We start from the raw sequence: 15,662 nt of genomic DNA, 5'->3' as shown, positions 1-15,662 counted from the left end.
TTCCTTCCTTTTTGTAGATGTAGGTATCATTTTTATGAGGATCCCCAACCCTCCTTCCTTCCTTTCTTCAACCACCTTCCCCCTTTTAGCATCTTGAATACTCAGGCTGCTCTTTACTGAGCAAATATGAATGCTGTAAAATTCACAACACAACATATAAGTGTTTCATTAAATTTAATTCTTTACTTTGTGAGCTCACCCTCGTTATCCTTCCAGACACTTCGTCTACATGTTTTCCCCCCAACCCAACAGGATGTGGCCTCTGCGGGAGAAACTACCGAGGAAGAGGATGAACCTATAGAGGAGAATGGGATAGAGCTACAAAAAGTTACTTGCCACAGAGCTGATTTTGACAACACCCATACTGAAGTAGATAAGGCAATCAGCTTCAGCCTCGGTCGTTCGCAGGTAAGATTAAGCAGTTTATTGAAATTCGTATAAGCCGTGTTTAATTATTAAGGTTCAAGTAAAAAGCATTAGGGGAAGGCTAAATAAAGTTGAAGTTAAATTAGTGCATTTGAGGCATTCAAAATGGTTTGGTAATTTGTAGAGGTGGATGAACATAGTGTAAAGTTCCAGGTCATTGTCCACAAAATCCTTGTGTTTGAGCATTGCATAAAGCTACTGCTAAAAAATACTTTTAAGATGCTCTGGTATATCACGATCGATGCGTTAATATGGAGGCTATGTAGAAATAGTGTGAACTTTGGGAGAACCTTGTAGTTCACAGTAGAGATGTGTATATTGGACCAGATGTGAAGTTGCATTGTCATACATTGAGCAGTGAGTTGGATAAGCTTCAGGATGAATGTTGTTCTTGAGAATGGCACTGTGGGAGGAGGCCAAAACTGCAATTACAAATGTAGGTTATTAGAAAATGGTCAATTGAACCCTTCAACTGCTGAATTAAATTACACTTTAAACAGGTAAATTAACACTTTCGCGCTCTCCGCAAAGGTCACTCAGCCAACTGAATGTGCGCGCTGCGTTTTTATCGCTTAAGCGTAAAAACAAAAATGTGTATACTCTTTTTACTCCTCTGACCTTAGTTCTCATGCTACGTATTTCATTTTGGTACCAACGTGTTCGCAATAAAATTCTCTAGAAGAACATCAGTAAAAAAAGTCACAAAACGTATAGGGATACCAGCACCAAATAAATAACTACGAAGATGACTCGCCGTGAGCGCCCATCAGCAACAAAATGTTTTTACTCTTGGGATTGTAATCACCTCCACACTTGTTCTACAGCGTTAATTTTGGTATCAATGGATTCGCAATGAAATTCCCAACACGGTGATATGAATATAAGCGTAGAATAATGATTGCGGCCCGCCCGCAAGAGTGTGGGAACTGGTGAAATTGTTACCCGGTATCGGTGACGGGACGACGCACGGCGCTTTGAAAGTTTATACTTATTTCACTCTCATGACATTAATTTTCTATGTACGTCATTCATTTTTGCGTCAATGTGTTCGCAATAGAATGTTCTATGTGCCCATAGGTAAAAAATATCAACAAAGCGTAAGTTAGAATAGCGCCAAATATAAAACAACGCTGGAACGTATCAGTGAGCGTCAAACACACACGAAATGTTTTTACTTTTGTTATGTTTGTCAAGTTTATACTTGATGCACACAGTTATTTTTGGTTGTATATTGATCGGAATAAAATTCCCTAAACAGACATATGCATATAATACATGATATGGGGGAAGCATTACCAGTATAAACGGCTAAAGTCACCCACCTGCAACCCGTTTGGGACAAAATACCATTTGATCGAAGTTATCCACACCTTTCATGAACTTATTGTACCATGCAGCCTAGTGGTGAGAGAGAGAGCCTCATAGCGCGCAGTTTAAAACAAACCCAAAGTAAATCGGATAAAAATTGAATTTTATACAAATATTTTGAAAGTTGACATAACTTTATGTCCACTATGCGTTTACGTTAGACGAAACCGGACGCGCCGGCGCGTTCAGATAGCGCGAAAGTGTTAAGTGAGTGAGGGACTTTTCAAATATGCTTAATTTGGTGTTATAATTAAACTCCTTGTTTGTTTTAAAAATTTATAAGCATAATTAAATAATACTTCTTGCTTTTACAGTATATCTATTTAAAAATAATGTTAACAAATTACTATACTGTACTGTAATCTGTACTTTTTGTCAAATAGTATGAGAAAGTACAGCACTGTTGGAAGTGCATTTTCCTAACACACATTTTCCCAGTGAAGGACTCCTGATGTTGTTGTTGTTGTTAAAGATTTAGCTACTCAGGACGAAGTGTCCATGTAGCACATGCTATGGTGAGCCCGTAGAAGGACTCCTTATCACTTAATTGACTGCCATTCATTAGTTTGGCATTTAAATTTTATAATTATATTTAATTAAAATAAAAAAGGGAAAGTAGCAATCTTGTTAAAGGGTGGGAAGAAAGTGAGGTGACTGAATTTTGTACATTTACCTTCAGGAGGACACCATGCTGAGCAGCTGTGGCCGCCGCGCTCTACCTCTTCAGGATTCTCAGTGTATTACTTCTATCTTCAAAGATGAAAAGTTAATTAACAAAGGTGAGTCCTACTATACTTTTGTTATGAGCCAGTGACTTGTCATTTGTGTTACCTATTCATTCACAGGAATGTGTGAATAATTTTCTGGCAAGCACTACATAATATATGCAATCTTGAGTCTAATGAATTGCATACATAAATATTGTACTAGATCAAGGAGAGGTTAGGATGGGCTGGTGCCTTCATTTTTGGCTTGGACAAAATCCAATAAAATGTGTTTTTTTTGGGTGCCACAGTTCACATTTTGCACATATACTTAAAAGTTGCTATGAGAACTATCATTTTGGAGGCCTGTACTTTCTGTACTTCCTATTCTCATTACAATTCCATGTTTTTATTAACCCCCTGGAAGGCACTAACAACACTGCTGTCCACAAGAAAAGAAAAGAAAAATTCTCCTAAGAATGCTAAAATGTGTTCCCTGATCAGGAGAAAAATAATAATAATAATCGTAGGCGACGTATTTTGGCCGCAACAGGGCGAGGAAGTCTGGCAAGATTCAGACATTGACAGAGAAGTCTCCAAGGTCGGTCTCTTCCACCTGAGCTGTCAGGCAGGAGTTGCCATAAAGATAATATTACTTAATTATTTCAATGTCTGATTTTTTTCCAGAAATATTATTCAATAGTGTGTAGTGTGATGTATTTATATATTAAATGTGTGAACAACTTTATACTCAAAAGTATGATGTGCATATGATTCATACTAGTGATTCAGTTATGATCATAAAGCAAAAATATTTTTGCTGTTAGTACACTATATACGCATATTATATATATAAGTATCTGCATGTTTTGTTCACCATAACAAACCACTAAGCTAGTATGGTGCATCGAAAAAGCAGTGGCCACCAACACACCAACCAGCAGACGACGCTACCTCCTTCACCAACATTCATCTTTCCACCATACTGTTTGTGTTGACATTACACTATATACATACGTTATATATACGTACATGTTTTGCTCACCACAACTGTACAACTAAGCTGGTATGATGTCCAAACAGCATAGTGGCCACCCTACACAGCATGACAAGTCACACACCAGCCAGCAAAGGACATCTCCCTCACCAAAGTGACTCCTCCCAACATACTCTTTTTGCTGTTATTACACTATATACACACATTTTATATAAGTATCTACATTTGTGTTCACCATAACTATACAATTAAGCTGGTATGAGGATTTCAGACAATAACAGTAGTCGCCACACACCAGCCAACTGATGCCACCTCCCTCCCTCACCAACACGCTCCTCCCAGCATATGGTTTGTGCTGTTATTACACTATATAAACACATCATATATAAGTATCTACACGTTTTGTTCACCATAACAAACCACTAAGGTGGTATGGTGTTCAAACAGCATAGCAGCCACCATACACTTAGGGGTCTGGTAGCTCAGTGGACAGCACGCGGGACTCGTAATCCTGTGGCCCGGGTTAATTCTGGATTAGGCAGAGACAAATGGGCAGAGTTTCTTTCACCCTGATGCCCCTGTTACCTAGCAGTAAATAGATACCTGGGAGTTAAACAGCTGTTACAGGAGGCTTCCTGGGGATGGGGGGGGGGGTGGGACACACACACACACACACACATGCCCCTAGTTACTCACAGTTGATCGATTGGCAGTTGAGAGGCGGGCCGAAAGAGCAGAGCTCAACCCCCGCAAGCACAACTAGATGAATACAACTAGTCACTGTATAACTCAAGTCACACACCAGCCAGCAGACAATGCCACCTCCCTCACCAACATTCCTCTTCCCAACATATTGTTTTTGCTGTTATTACACTATATACACACACACACGTTATATATGAGTACTGTATCTACATTTGTGTTCATCATAACGAACCACTGAGCTGGTATGGCGAATGACAGTTGTTGCCACACAGTCAGCAGCTGACACCACCTCCCTCTCCCCCACCAAGATTCCTCCTTACACAATACTATACACATCACTAATTCTCAGCATAATGCTGCTATTATCAGAATTCTGGTCACTAAATCCTGTAAATGAACAATTTTCCACAAGTTTATTTTGTAAAGTAACATGGCAAGTTGTTTCAAGATTCTTAGATGGACCAAATAAAGGTAATGTGCTGTGGCTAACTCTAAACATCTTGAACAGCATTGTGTTCACTGACATCTGAACATTGTGCACAGTCTTTTTTAGTCAGACTTCTGTAATACTATCATTGCTAAATAATAGCAGTTACATATATAATTTGACATTTTTAGGCGATGCTCTGGTCACAAGCTGAACAGCAGTGCTGTTAGCTCATGCTGCGTGCCAGCCTTGGTTGCTAACTCAGTACTGAGGCTCACACACCTGGGAATGTTATCCACAATTTTCTTTTTAAGCGGTGTCTGTTTACTAGAGTCCTGATGACCGAGGACTGTTTACTAGCCGCAGGACATTTAAATCTTACATGGTACTTTAAAATGTATATATATGATGTGTGCTGTTTCAGCCAGTTAGACCAGAATTGTATAAATACAATTTGCACTGTTAAAAGATTAAATGTTATGCCAACACGGAAATTTGTCCCCCTGGTGTAATCATATTTTCTGAGCTCCTTGTGGCTCCTTGAAGCCATGTCATAGGTCACATCCATGGAGTTCTGTTTAGCCTACTAGGGAACAGAGTTGGAATCTGTCCCCCCCTTCATTCAGGAGTGCAGAGAGCTTCACCCAACTGGGAAAGCATTTAGGAAGCTGAACCAATACAGACCACTGCTGGATTCAAAGATACCGAATCTTCAAAACTGCTTAATTCCTCCAACGATGTAAACTAACAATAAATCTCTTGAAACAAGCATGAGCTCGTTTCACTACTTTGCCTACCAGCTGGGGAGGAGCAGATTTTCCAGTCCCCTCTGGCTTTCCACACCAATTCTGTCGCTGATGCAGGTGCATGTGACCATCTGTAGCACTCCCGGGTCATCAGTTAGCCGTGCGAATCCCACTGCTTTTAAGCCAAGTGCTGGCCATGCGTGGACTCGTCTTGTGGGGAAGGGGGGGGGGGGGCATTTGCTTGGTACAGTATTGTTCTTTTAGTTCTGCTTCACAAATGTTTTCCGTCAGGTTTGTGTTGTGGACCTGGCTCGTAGGGAACTTGGAGCTTCATGTGCTCAGGGTTACTTTCTTGAGTGCTCCCTAGTGCTGCCCCAGCACCAACAGAGTTCTCTTCTCTGGTGTGTTTGGGAGCTTGCTATCTTAGACACTGGACTACTGGGGTGGGGGCCTCACTTTGGGTAAATTGGTGGGGGTCTTTCTGCTCTACTGTCTGGGCCCCTGGTCAGAAGTGAGCGAGCTGGCTGGGGCGTACTTCTTCACACTGCATACAGAGGTCTGCCCTCACAGCCGCATTAACTAGGCTGTGTCTTCATACTTTACAATATTCGGCGAGCGTCCCCAGTGCCTGGGTGTCCTTTGTTATTCCTTTAGATTCTGGGAATCCCCTACAGGTTTCTGTATGATGCTTGCATTCAGGGCTGATACTTTTCTGGTACCATTTCAGAAGTTCTCGCATTGTTTCACCTCTGACCTGCTCAATCGCTGCACGAGCTCACTTGGTCCTTGCACCATGTCCTTGCCTTTTCTTATTGACAATTTACAGTGTTTGCTTTAATCCAGGATTCCTTTTCTAGTTATTTTCCTATTGATGCTTGCCTCTGGTTGTAGGATTGAAAAGCTTCATGCTCTTCTCCATGGGTGTGGTTTTTGTTCATTTGGCCCCGGTAAGCATTATGTTCATCTGTAATCATTGCCTGCAAAGAATGAGTTGGTGGGCTTCTGGAAGAGTCATATGGGCGCTAATGCTTTGTTGGTTCGACTAGTGGTGCATCATGTGCTGTGTCCGATGGTGGTTCACCACCGCTACCTTCGTGTCACAAGTTCTGTCTCGATTGATGCTTTGTGGGATGATCCTGCTTTCTTGGTTCCTTGGACCAAGGTTATTGTCTCGGGTCATCCACAGTGTCAAGTCCAGCCAGTCTGCAGTGTACCCTTATGTCATGATGTTTGCAAGTATGCTGCTTTTCTGGTAATTTTTGCCAACTAGTCTTGGGTTAATGTTTAAATGTGGAGTTTTGGTAGTTTAACATGGTTCTAGAGGACTGATATTTAGTTCCTGAACTTTTGTGTGTGTGTGTGTTGCTTTGGGCTGTCTCTTATCAGCCTGTTGTATTATCTTGATTGCTTGCAGTTTCTCCTTGCTGGTGAGTCCCTCTTTCTTTGTGGGTAGTTAGCTTCAGGGAGCATTGAATGTAATGGAATGCCTCTTTTTGAGCGAGTCCTGTCACGTGTTTTGTTGTTGTTCTGACTGTCACAGCCTGTCCCTTAATGTCCTGTCATGTGCTTGGCCATGCCCCTAGGCTAGTACTTTGGTCCTATGGTTAGTTACACTTGTTGCTCTAGGGATGTATGATTGATATTAGCCTGCTGATGAAGCTTAGAGGAATACCCAGAGGAGTGTAGAAACTCCTAGGTCGAGTGACACAAAGAAATATATAATGTATTTACAAATAAATAACAATGTACATATAACAAAGTAAATTCATTTAGGAGGAAACTCCCCACATCTTTCATGTACCTTCACACATGTATAATACTAATAATAATAAGTCACCAATGTGTTTTGACACAAGCAATATATTAAACCTAAACACTGTAGTGGGTTTGATAATCGTAGGTTTAAGGAGTAACTGGACACATATGAGCTGACATATGGTGGTTACACTGGAACCAAAAGGTACACTGCCAACAAGGAAATGGTACACAGGATTAAAAAACGCTGCCACCATCTGCCTTGACCATTGAGACTATATCAAGCAATGAGGCAAGAAACATTGCTTGACTTGGAGAGTACTTTCTATAACTGTCATTAATTACGGGACAGTTGTCAGCCCACCATATCCAAAAGGCTAAGAGGATTCAACAATTGACACAGACGGGAAATTTAACAAAAGTTTATTGAGAACAAAATTATGCTAATCACCACTATAAATCCTACTCTAACACTGGCTAATAGTTAAGAAATTTAGACATGGAACAAAACCCTCAGAGATCACACTTTACCTTAAGACCTCTGTCTCCCTCCGGTGGATTCATTCTGTCCCTCCCTGGCTGTGCGATGTTCTTACAGATCCATTCCTGACCCTGGTGTCCGGCACTGTCTCCAAGTCTCTACAGGACCAATATATACACCCTAAAAGGGGGGGGGGGGGGAAGATTTGCTGTTGCTACCTACACCAAAAATGTAAGAGGTTGGCCACACGTGCACAAACACTCAAGAATTTTTCCATCAAGCTTGTTTGACATTCACCATACACTGTTCAAGAGAGGAATTATTAATTACATGTGTGACTGACCTTTGACCTGGCTAAAAGGGGGAGATCCATGGATGTTTACACATAAGAATCTGGGGTCTAATAACATTGCAATGTTTGACAACAGTATCATGAAATATTACATACTTGAAACTAGCTGACTAAGACTAACCCAGGAATTTTTAATTAACATAAAAGATAATCCAGAGGTCATCTGGACTGACCTCTTGGAGAAGGCTTCCTTGGGTGTGAACTCTTGGGGGGGGGGTCATGGGTGTTCCAAGATGTACACACACACATACTTTAATGACTAGGTACACAGACAATTTGCAATAGACATTGACAATTCAACGAGATTACAATCTTGGTGCAAAATTCTTATACTGTATTTCCAGTATATCATCAATCTTTCTGTTGTAACACATCCAGGCTATTTGTTCAGGAATAGTCCTTATCTCAGCATTTCTATATACTGTACATTAATCAACGGTCAATCAAGAACATAATGAGTAAGGGTGTGAGATCTTAACACTTTCCGGCTATGAGGACTCATCCCGGCGTCCTGTTTCGCCTACCCGCTTCCGCTATGTGGACATAAACTTATGTCCTCTTTTAAAATATTTGTATAAAATTCAATTTTTATCCGATTTACTTTGGGTTTGTTTCAAACTGCGCGCCATGAGGTTCTTTCTCACCAATAGGCTGCATGGTACAATAAGTTCATGAAAGGTTCACAAACATAACAAAAGTAAAAACATTTTGCGTGTGTTTGACTCTCACTGATATGTTCCAGCGTTCTTTTATATTTGGCGCCATTCTATCTTACGCTTTGTTGATCTTTTTTACCTACGGGCTCATAGAACATTCGATTGCGAACACATTGACACAAAAATGAATGACGTACATAGAATAATAATGTCATGAGAATGAAATAAGTATAAACTTTCAAAGCGCCGTGCGTCGTCCCGTCACCGACACCGGGTAACAATTTCACCACTTCCCACACTCTTGCGGGCGGGCCGCAATCATTATTCTACGCTTATATTCATATCACCGTGTTGGGAATTTCATTGCGAGTCCATTGATACCAAAATTAACGCTGTAGGACAAGTGTGGAGGAGATAACAATCCCAAGAGTAAAACCATTTTGTAGCTGTTGGGCGCTCACGGCGAGTCATCTTCGTAGTTATTTATTTGGTGCTGGTATCCCTATACGTTTCGTGACTTTTTTTTTACTGATGTTCTTCTAGAGAATTTTATTGCGAACACGTTGGTACCAAAATGAAATACGTAGCTCGAGAACTAAGGTCATGAGAGTAAAAAGAGTATACACATTTTTGTTTTTACGCTTATGCGGCAAAACGCCGGGAGCACTTACGGTTGTTTTTTTTACATTCGCCTGGAGCCGGAAAGTGTTAACATACCACATAGTTTAAATTTCATTTCATTGACATTAACACCTATTCCATATTTCCCAGTAATATACCCAAACCTGAGCCGCATGTGTATAGTCACTCCAAGCATTTTTCCTTTTACCATAAGTGAAAAGGGTGTTTTGACTCACACACATGTAGTGTTTGCATGGTTTGACTTCTCTCATACATTATACCTCTCCTTGCCACTTCCAGCCACAATACACAATTGTGGCTGAATATTTCTAATTTTGCTTCTTATCTGTCTTTGTTAAAACACATTCAATGTCGACTTGTGTGTGTGCGTGTGAACATTTGTAGGTGGGTGTGAGGATGGTGGCTAGTGTGAGTGGTAGTGATGCAGGATGTGTCTGTGCCAGGATGTCCCTCCCTAGTGGGTGGTTTTGTTGTGGTGTGTTTGGCCATCTACAAGTTATCCATAATAAACATGACTCCAGGTACTAGTTTCGTGGGTGGAGTGATACCAGCGTTCTATGCTTTCCCAGTAGCCAGTTGCTTCCATGAACAGATACCACCACTTGTTTTCTTACATAACCCCTCACTCTTTAGGCAAATTGTTGCATAAACTGTCTCTACACAAAATCTCTCTTACTGGAGACGAGGTTCGTAACAAGCCCCAGCGGGTACCTGATTACCTCCCTTTCTTTCAGGTTGTTGGTTGGTGGGTGGGTGTTATCTGCGCATCTGCTCCATAACTGGTGAGGAAGGCTGGAGGGGACCGTGAGCTCTGCTGCACCCCTTGACTGGTGTGGAGTAGTGCTAACAAGCTTGTGCTTGTTTCAAAAGATTCAATCATTTGTTTACATTGTTGGAAGGGGTGGGGGGGAGTTAATTTGATGGTTTTGAGGCTTCGGTCTATTCGAATCCAACAATGGTTTGCTGACCTTCTGGATGCTTTCCTGGTTGAATGGCAGTGTTACTTCCTCTCTGCATCTCTGTGAGAGGGTCGATTTGTGGCTCTGGTCCCCAATAAACCAAACAGAACTCCATAGCTGATATGACCTAGTAGTTAGGAGATATCTCGGCATGATAGGCTTGAGGAGCCACAGGGGCTCACCCAGCAAGAAGCATTTCATTACAGTGCATTCAATGCTGGTTTTGTTTTGTATGTATTTTGTTGAACAGTCTGCACTCTTGAGAGTTTGTGTGTGTTTGCTGCTCCACTTAAATTGATCTTTTCTCTTTTCAGGATCAGAAGAAGAGCTTTTAGGAAAACGAAAACTTCTAGCAAGTCGAAGTGACAGTGGAGGCAGTGAGGTAGGATCACAAATTTTAAATACCAGTTATCTTGTCTCACTTCTAGAAATTTCTTGTTTTCTGTTTACAGTACTGTTCAACCCTATACCCCATAATTTTTCTTCTTCTTTTCCCTCCTGTCTTGTATACTGTGCTTTCTCCTAAATTGGGTCTTCGCATAATTTTGTAGATTGAATAGATGCGAATAGATTTGAACCTTTAAATATACAGTCCCTACTAAACTTAATTTACCCGAGGGCCATGACCACTGTGTTTTTTCATTATTCCTTAAGTCTTTTCCATCGGAATTTTAAACTGAAGTAATGTCTTGGCATTCACAGGCAGAGGTTAGATGATTCTGTGGGTTTATTACCCTGAGAGTGGAAATGCATCTCCTGCTTCCTGTCCTATATCATGGCTTGTTGAGCTTCAAGCTGCTGCCCCTGGTATGCATTACCTTTGACACCTTGAAGTTGTCTGGTGCCACTTCTTGAGCAAATATCCTTGAACAAATTTGTTCAGTATTTCAGAGGTCTCGATGAGATCAGTCCTATTGTGTCTGGTTTGTAATGATGTTAGTCCTGAGGCCCTCGTCTGTTCCTGATGTCAGTTAATTTAGTTCTGGGCTTTTGATGTTCTGCTTTGAACTTTCTCCAAAGTAGATATGTCCTTTTGAATGTGAGGTTTCCATGCTTGGATACAGTAGGAAAGATGGCAACACCAGGGATTTGTACAGCTGTTTAACCACTTTATTTTCCTTAAAGCCAAACATTTTGTTTATTTTTCAGGAGGCATATTTTTTTTTTATCAAGTTCAGGGATTACTTAAAAGATCATTCCATAATGCTTCAATGTCTTGGTCTTGTATTAGCAGCCCATCCTCATAAACAAAGGCCAAAGTCCATTCCATGCACCTGCCAATTCCCCGTTTTTTGAATGAAAAATGGTTTACACACGACTCACAACTGATGACGTTCTAACACTTCTGGAACAAGTGCTTTGCTGATAACTTGTTTGAACCAGACAGTAAATGCCTGTAAAGCTGATAACTTGTTTGAACCAGACAGTAAATGACAGTAAAGTATGGCTTGCTTTAAAAGTTGATTGTGTCATGCCCGAATACTCCACTGTACTAACTAAAATATGCTCAGTAATTATGTATCTCCTAGTATCTCAATATGGTTACCAAGAATATATTCATAAGCAACAATATCATCATTACATGTCCCAGCCTCATACACAGGCCACTGGCTTTGTAGGGAACACAAGGGATAATCTAAACACAGCTTGGTGTTAAGCTATGTATTCGGTATATGTATACACAATATTTACACCATCTCCTACCACCACCTAGTCACAAACTGTGATCCACACCAGCCACTGCTAGTCATGTCCTAATGCAGCCTATTGCTAAATCTCTAATCCCTGAAAACCTAACTAATCTCTCACAAGTTACCAGCCAAATGTTAATCACTCGTTACGTAAAAGACACCAACTTACTGAATTCGCCACGGTTTGTTGGCTGCCCACTGGCGAGTGAGAGGTGAGCTGCGAACAGCTGGACTTGCTGAATCAATACTCGGCTAACCAGGCTGAGTCCACCCCAGGTCCTCACCTCCTGCATCCAGGTCCTGTCCAGTTCTGTGACCTCCCACTTTCCTGGTGTCTTTTATTCACCCTCCTCAGACCACTTCTAGTCTACATGTGATCCTGCACTCACAACCAATGAGGTCTGACGAGGACCGTCTTGAATTGCACTTCCGGTCACCTCTGACATGCACCACACGTTCCAAAACTACATTTAAGAGAGAGTAATTAATTTTTACACAATAATCTGGGTACAACAATTGAATAAACATTATTCAAGTACTACACTGAACTTTTTGTTCTTCTAAAGTCAGATAATTTATTTGTGCACAATTACATAAATATGAAAAAAGTATAACAAATCCCCTCGCAATGAAAGTTTGCTTTTAAACATTAGTTCTTCACATAATTGACAATGTGAGTGCAATTTATTTTGTGCCTATGCTCAAGAATATGCACTTTCAAACATTTTGATATCCTTCTTAGCCTCCTCCTGGATGGGGAGGATTGACTGGACACTAATCCTTAAATATAGCCTCTGTTCACCTAACAGTGAATGGGTACCTGGTTGTTATACGATTTGGCGGGTTGTTTGCAGGGGAAAAATTAGGATTAAGGACCTGCCCGATATGCTATGCGTGCTAGTGGCTTTACAAGAATGTAACAACTCTTGTATATATAAATAAATAAATTTAAAAAACCATAATTAGTAGACTGTCTATAAGCTTTGAAAACTGGAAATGAGTAATTTTTTCAAGTTTTGCTTCACAAATGTTTGATGGTTCTGCATGTAAATTATGTTCATAATTTATTGAATATTCATAATTTATTGAATAAACAATAATTAAAAAAAAATTCTGTCTACGTCAGTTTACGTAAATACTTTCCAGTTTCATACACTGTACAGGAAATTATACAAGACCAAAAATTGCAATGCCTCGTTTTCCTGACATTGTTTATAAAATTTTGTACATATACTCAAGACAATTAATTTATAAACGTTTTGGTACCAGAATTGATGCTGATATCTTATAAATAGGTTTACAACCTGAAATAATTGCTGTATTAGCATTTAAAATATTGCTGAAAGAAATCAAGAGGTTAGTTTACTGTGAACAAAACAGACGGTTCACACTCGGAATGCAAAAGTTGATTAATATGGCTTCGTTTCTATTTCCTGAATGGTTTCATTTAATATTGCTTATGTAAATACCATGTATGAAATAAGGACCAGGTGAAGGGTTATCTTTTATGTGGAATTTGCCTATAAGAAAAATAATTGGATTTTGTTCCTTTGTTTTATGCATTCTGGGTGTTATGTAATGCCTTCAGGTTTTTTATGCAAAATACTTTTCTGATAAAATTTATCCTTCTTTAAGGTTATTTGTTTTGTGAAGTGCTTTTTTTGCCTTTTGAGGTCTCAATTTTTCTCTCAAGTTGAATTCTATATTGTCGGCCCATGTGTGGGGGGGAGGGAGGGGGTGTTTACGTGTTTTTCATGAAAGGTGTGATCCAAAAATTTGTGCACTAAATTTTCTTTTATGTACGCAATGGGTTGCAAAGGTGAAAGGTATTATCTGTACAGTGTTGGGACTTGGCCGTTCAAGTGACATGTTGTCAAGTTTGAACTTGGTACACAATACACAGCTGTGCCACTACATACCCTTGGCACTTTTCACAATAAAGGCCTTACAGCATAGGGATTTATTCATCAATTTCATTCACGCTGTTTCTTGGAGGCATTGCAAATCAGTCATGTTCTGAAACTTTAGTTAACTGTTTAACCTTGTTGAATGTATTTGTGGTGCAATAGATGGTCATGGAGATATTTCATAAGAATTGATGCATACTGCTCAGCACTGAGAGAGAGGGTCCATCACTGAGAATTTGACCTAAAGAGATACCTCTTGCTTTTTCTATCCCCAAGTCTTTGTAGAATAAATTTACGTTGAAGCTAATTGCTCACATCTTTTAATTTTTTTCCATTGGAGCCTAGGACTTTTTTTCTTTTTTTTTATAAATATCAGATGCTTAATGGAACTTGGTTTCATAGCAAACGTTATCATAAGAGATTCATGTTGTCATCTGGTAAATGCCTTGCATTTACAGGTTGTTTCTGTTACAGAATAAATCTTCTTTGGATGAAAATGGAAATCCTGTGATGTCTACATCAAGCAATTCTGTTCTAGCTTCATTGTCGGCTAGCGAGCGGTCTAATGCTTTGGTAATGCCGACTCACCATACTGCACGCAAAAACGTGATGAACAATTCCCATAAGGATGCTAGCAGGTTTGACCGTGTCAAGGCTAGAAATGATAAGAAAAAGGTAAGATTAAAATAATTAAAAGGACTGTAATAAACAATTGTTCAGCCCGTCCTCCTGTTTTGGTAACACTTAGAGTAACGATGTAACAATGAGGACCATAGTATATATACCTCATCACCACCCTTGTGGATTTGTTTATACCAACGTACAATGAAATTACAAAGTAGAAATCTGAACTATTGAGTTGGACGCACTGGAAAACAATTTTTTTACTCTTTACAAAGACAAACTAAACTAACCTCATGTTCCTAGGCCTAATTCACAATATTTGAGGCCTAATAGAGTACATGTATGCACTATAGGTCTATGAATATTTAAGTTTTTTTTTAGCTTCATTTATTTTAAAAGAATTCCTTACAAGTCGGTATACTACTACAGTATCTAAAAGCTAAGTACTGTACATACGAATTTGTGACTATTGACGACTGGCACAATAGGCAGTATCTAAACAGGAGGAAGGGCTGGATTGTTTGAATCCTAATAATATATAAAATATCATTTAAGGATGCCAGAGAAAGGAAATTTTGGTGTATGGGAATGGTTAGTGAATGGGTAGAGCACAATAATTTACCATAATGTACGGGGTAAAAGTCGGTTTACAATAGTTTTCAAAGAAGACTACGAAATGGATGTCAGTCATTTAATGGTGGTAGCATAGTAAAGAAATTGTGTGAAATCTTGAATAATAGAAAGACTGATATTCCAAGTTTGAATGTCTTGGATGTGTGATTGGTAAAATGATGAGTATTCAAACCCTAACATTTGTGAGAAACATGGGCAGTGGGCAAGGCAAGATCATGATAGGGTGATTGAGACTAATGTTGTAGAAGTTTGGATTATGTGACATAAGATGGAGAACGTAAGAGCAGTTAGAGCCATAAAAGTGTGGTTGAATATAGTGGTGCTCAAAGTGTCTGCATACATTTGAGCTAAAAGAGGGAGGCTAAGAGCATAGGCAGAAAGTAATGATAATGTGTGAATGAAAATTTTTTCACGAGGTAATGAATATCTGATGTTGTGTTCTGTTCAAACTTCAGTATTCAAGGGGCGTGATGGCTGAGTGGACAGCACTTGGGATTCATAGTCCTAAGGTTCTGGGTTCGATCCCTGGCAGAGGCGGAAACAAATGGGCAGAGTTTCTTTCACCCTGATGCACTTGTTCACCTAGTAG

At 39.8% G+C, this 15,662-nt stretch overlaps 1 protein-coding gene across 3 annotated transcripts in view; it reads left to right on the top strand.

Annotated features, from left to right (window-relative positions):
- LOC123766394 (bromodomain-containing protein DDB_G0280777) overlaps positions 1-15,662 on the top strand; it is a 59,015-nt gene that overhangs the window by 23,818 nt on the left and 19,535 nt on the right. For 2 of the 3 annotated variants that reach the window (XM_045755456.2, XM_069308416.1), the window contains exons 7-10: positions 217-408; positions 2,474-2,573; positions 10,533-10,600; positions 14,291-14,491. In XM_045755456.2, coding sequence (XP_045611412.2) covers positions 217-408; positions 2,474-2,573; positions 10,533-10,600; positions 14,291-14,491 — 561 coding nt within the window. The remainder of the gene's footprint in view (positions 1-216; positions 409-2,473; positions 2,574-10,532; positions 10,601-14,290; positions 14,492-15,662) is intronic. The other variant, XM_069308415.1, reaches the window with a different exon arrangement.

The sequence above is a fragment of the Procambarus clarkii genome, chromosome 62 (genome assembly GCF_040958095.1).
Source record: "Procambarus clarkii isolate CNS0578487 chromosome 62, FALCON_Pclarkii_2.0, whole genome shotgun sequence".
Classification (NCBI taxonomy): Eukaryota; Metazoa; Arthropoda; class Malacostraca; order Decapoda; family Cambaridae; genus Procambarus; species Procambarus clarkii.
Note: the sequence above shows the minus strand (reverse complement) of the source record. Positions and strands in the feature narration are given on the sequence as shown.